Source organism: Dipteris shenzhenensis, chromosome 6, assembly GCF_047967505.1.
Source record: "Dipteris shenzhenensis isolate YYH24624 ecotype China chromosome 6, Dip_SZ_1.0, whole genome shotgun sequence".
In the NCBI taxonomy this organism is placed as follows: Eukaryota; Viridiplantae; Streptophyta; class Polypodiopsida; order Gleicheniales; family Dipteridaceae; genus Dipteris; species Dipteris shenzhenensis.
Window position 1 is genome coordinate 33376675 of NC_141601.1, and position 4047 is coordinate 33380721.

Genomic DNA, 4047 nt, shown 5'->3' on the forward strand with positions numbered 1-4047 from the left:
GCAACACATCACCATAGACCTTCATCACCAGCTTTGATTACTGAGTCCTTTTTTTACACCTTGTGTGCCCAGTGTCAACTTTTTGAAGACTGATATCACAGACACACACATCACCTTATGCATGAAACAGTCCACAATGTTTCCTTTTCTTGGAACAACCGCAAACTATAATTTCCAAAAAATAAGTGACTACCGACCCAATAACAAGTACCAATGTGAAACTAAGAATATACCCAACTCATGAAGTAAACAAACAAACCAACAAAAAAGGAGTGCAGTTTTCAACCCAGGACATCATCAACAAGTTTACATCAACCTCATCATGCACAGGAGGGACCAAGGCTACAAAATCCATTACCCCACCCATTTCAATGTTCATGAACAGTCACGTGCGCATGCCCACATACACACCCATAAGCATACATACATTTCTACAAATGTCTTAGGAGGGGTCAGGCCTCCAAAGATAGACTGAGTCATCACAATTAGAGGGAAGGCTGATCAAAATGCAATCCACTTAACCATGTGTGCCTTGGCATCTGAAATGTACAAGAAGCTTAGAAATACTAAATCAAGGGTGGCTTACTAGAAGTAAAATGCGAAGATGCCTTCTGCAATACATGTGATATTGCTGTAAGAAAGGCCCCCTTTCTGATCCATGGCCTTTTAAACACAGATACCACTGGCAGATTATATTCCTAGCTCATAAGAACTGTGCATGATCTCATGTCGAAAAGAGCTATAACAAAAAGCTGGAAGCAAATAGCAAAGGGATTCAAACTCTGCCACCTTTCCCACCAAAGAGTCCTAGGCATTCATCAGGTACAAAATCCACCATGCCGTTGAACCAGATGATACAGATTATGAAGCTTAAATCATTTTGTATGTTTAGAATTAAAAATGGATCTGACTCAGAGAGATCACAATACATTTATGTATGACAAGCCTCACCCTAAGCCCCACTTAAATCAGAAGCGGACATGCGAGGAGTCCCACAGGGAAAGATAAATTTTGGGTAAAAGATCTATGACAGTCTTTGTCTCAAAAATATATGGAGTTTCATTTTCTGAACTTCTGATGGCCTGTTCCTATATGTCTCGTCTTTGAGGTGCCTTTTTTGGCAGAGGATATAAGCTTACTTGCCTCTTTCTTCTTTTTGTCATGACACCTACTCGCCTCTTTCTTGCGAGGTGTCCCATCCAGCTTCCTATTCTCAGTAGAGTCTGGAAGATAAACGATTCCAAACAGTTCCTTGATATACTTATGGATCCTCTTGGCATCTTTCTGGCTGATGTTCTGAAAAAGTATTTTCAAAGTCACGTCATTTGGAGGACACCCTCTAACCCTCATGTCATTTAAAAGTTCAAGGACTCTGTTTAGTCTGCCAGCCTGAGAAAACCCGCCAAGCAACACACTATATGTAACAATGTCTGGCATACTACTCTTGGTCGTCATTTCTTTGTACAGAATGTCAGCTTCGTCCATTTGACCTGCATTGCAGTGACCCTGAATTAGAGCTGTGTACGTAGCAGTGCCTGGCATACACCCATTTGCCTTCATGCTTTCAAAAAATTCCATTGCTTCATCTAGCTTCTTGCTCTTACAGAGACCATCAATAAGCGCAGTATACGTGAAACTGTTTGGTGTACACGCTACTCTCCACATTTCTTGGAAAATCTTAGGTGCCAGTTCAATCTCTCCAGATTTAAATAGTCCATCAATCAGTACTGTGTACCTGTTTACATCAAGAATGACATCGCTTCCAAGCAGTGACCTGAAGAGATCCACTGTCCCTGGAATTTGGTGAGCACGGCCATCTATTAGAGTACAATACGTTACCTTATCTGGCATAAAACCTTTCTGAGTCATTTCACCCAAAATCCTCCTGACATCATCTAGCCTCCCAGCTTTGCATAGGCCATTTATGATAGCATTATATGTGATTTTGTTGGGTCTGCACCCTTTCTCTGATATCATGTCCAGAAGCTTCAGAGCCTCATCTATTCTATCAGCGCTACAAAGACTCTGAAGAATTGGCGTCCAGGTGACAATGTCAGGAACACAGCCGCTGTTCAACACATCTTCATTAACAAACTTCATTGCCTCAGAAATTCTGCCTGCCTTGCAAAGACCGCTAATAATTGAACTGTATGTATAAATGTCAGGAGCACAACCTCTCTCCGCTATTGTTTGAAGAAAAGTAAGGGCATTATCGACCTTTCCTGCCCCACAAAGGCCATCAATAAGTTCATTGTAAAGGACAATGTCCGGAACGATACCCTTGTCCTTCAGAGAATCCATCACTTTATTAGCTTCCTTGACTTTACCTAACTTGAAAAGTCCATGAACAATAGCAGTGTAAGTGTGAACAGTCGGCGTGTACCCTTTTGCAATCATTTCATAAATAAGAGTTTGGCTTTCGTCAACTCTTCTTTTCTTGCACAAGCCCCTGATGATAACGTTGTACGTTGTGACGTCTGGATCAGCAGCCTCTTTCATTCTGTTAAAAAGCTTCCACGCCTCATCAATTCTTGCTTGCTTGCACAAACCATCAATAAGTGTGTTATACGTGACTGTGCTAGGATTGATCAATTTCTCTGGCATCTTGTCAAGAAGCCCTACAGCTTCATCCACCTTACCCAGCTTGCAAAGCCCAGCCAACAATTTGTTGTATGTGACAACATCAGGAGAGACAGCAAAGCCTTTCATTTTGTCTATGAATTTATAAGCTTCATAGACTTTCCCGCATTTACATAGGCATCCAACTAGGCCATTCAGAGTCAAAGAATCGACACTGCCAGGCTTCCCAGCTACGTCATCCACCAACTTCAAAGCCTCGTCCAATCTACCAGATTTGCATAGGCTGTTTGTCAGCATGCCCACAGTAAGACTGTCCGGATTGAAGTTCGAGATTTTCATTTTCGTATATAACTTCAAAGCCTCGTCCAAATTCCGGCACTTAATGAGAGCGCTGAGAACACAATTGTACGTTACAGGCGTTGGTTCACAACCAAAATCGGCCATTCGGTCTATCAGTTGTACAGATTCCTCAATCAAACCTTCCTCACCCATACTTTTTAACACGAACGTGAAGGTGGGAGCTTTCACCGTGCAACTTTCGTTTTTCATTTCTTCTAGTACCGGCCCTAACAAATGAAAACGCTTGGTTTTACACAAAGAATGTATCATAGCACTGTACGCCACTCCATTGTGCTTGTACCCACTTTGCTGCCGAGCCAAATTGAAAAATTTGTAAGCTACTTCTGGATCGGCTTGCCCGAGCACAAAGGCACGTACAGCAGATGGAGTCAGTTCAGCGCCATACTGCAATAAAGTTTCCTCTGCATTCATTCCAGAAGCCCGCTGCGCCAAGCTTTTGCTCAGCTTCATATGGAGAGCTCTGGAATGCAAAAGGGAAGAACTGAGTCTTCTGCCATTGCAGGGCAAAACAAAAATCCGACCAGCCATGGGGAAGCAACGGGTCTGAAGCATCAAAGGTCAAAAAACTGCAGAAAGCTCTGAGAAAAAGATATGCAATCACGAAGGTGAGAGATTTTCAAAGGGGAGAATTGTCTCAAGCTACTACTGCTGCTGCGATTGAAGCTTTCAGGATGTGGAGACCTAATCAAGCGACCCAAAATCCCAATTTCTGCAAACGACATGGCTATGGCGGCACATGCCTCCATTGATCTTTGTTGCAAAAGCTTGCTCCTGCATCCTTCAAGATATAAACCCATATCAAAATCCAGATATCCTTCCTCCCTTAGGTAAACAAGATGAATAAGGCCTCCCCCAAGTAAATGGGTATTGAATTATAATGCCTTCCCCAAGAATAGGTTGAATGAATAGGTACCCCAAGACATTAATGGAAGAAAATGACTATATTGATTTTATAAGTGGAGAGTCCCACTTTGACTTTAGTAGCCAAGAGGCATAGTTAATGCTCGGAGCTCATTTGCTTGTTGGTTTTCGACTTGGCCTAGTAGTGGAGAAAATTGGCCGACCAACTGAGTCGAAAGTCAACTAGCCAATCAGATAGAGAGTCTT

General features: G+C 42.4%; 1 protein-coding gene across 2 annotated transcripts; it reads right to left on the minus strand.

Moving 5' to 3' along the window:
- Positions 1 to 532: 532 nt before the first annotated feature.
- On the minus strand, positions 533 to 3750 carry LOC147901078 (uncharacterized). 2 transcript variants are annotated; one of them, XM_087375507.1, is made up of 2 exons: positions 3622 to 3750; positions 533 to 3591 (listed from the first exon to the last, which is right to left on the minus strand). In XM_087375507.1, the coding sequence occupies exon 2, from the start codon at positions 3490 to 3492 to the stop codon at positions 1060 to 1062; it is 2433 nt and encodes an 810-aa protein (XP_087231633.1). In that variant the 5' UTR covers positions 3493 to 3591; positions 3622 to 3750; the 3' UTR covers positions 533 to 1059. The 2 variants fall into 2 exon arrangements, with proteins under 2 accessions (XP_087231633.1, XP_087231634.1); XM_087375508.1 differs by having other exon boundaries at positions 533 to 3582; positions 3622 to 3736.
- Positions 3751 to 4047: the final 297 nt, after the last annotated feature.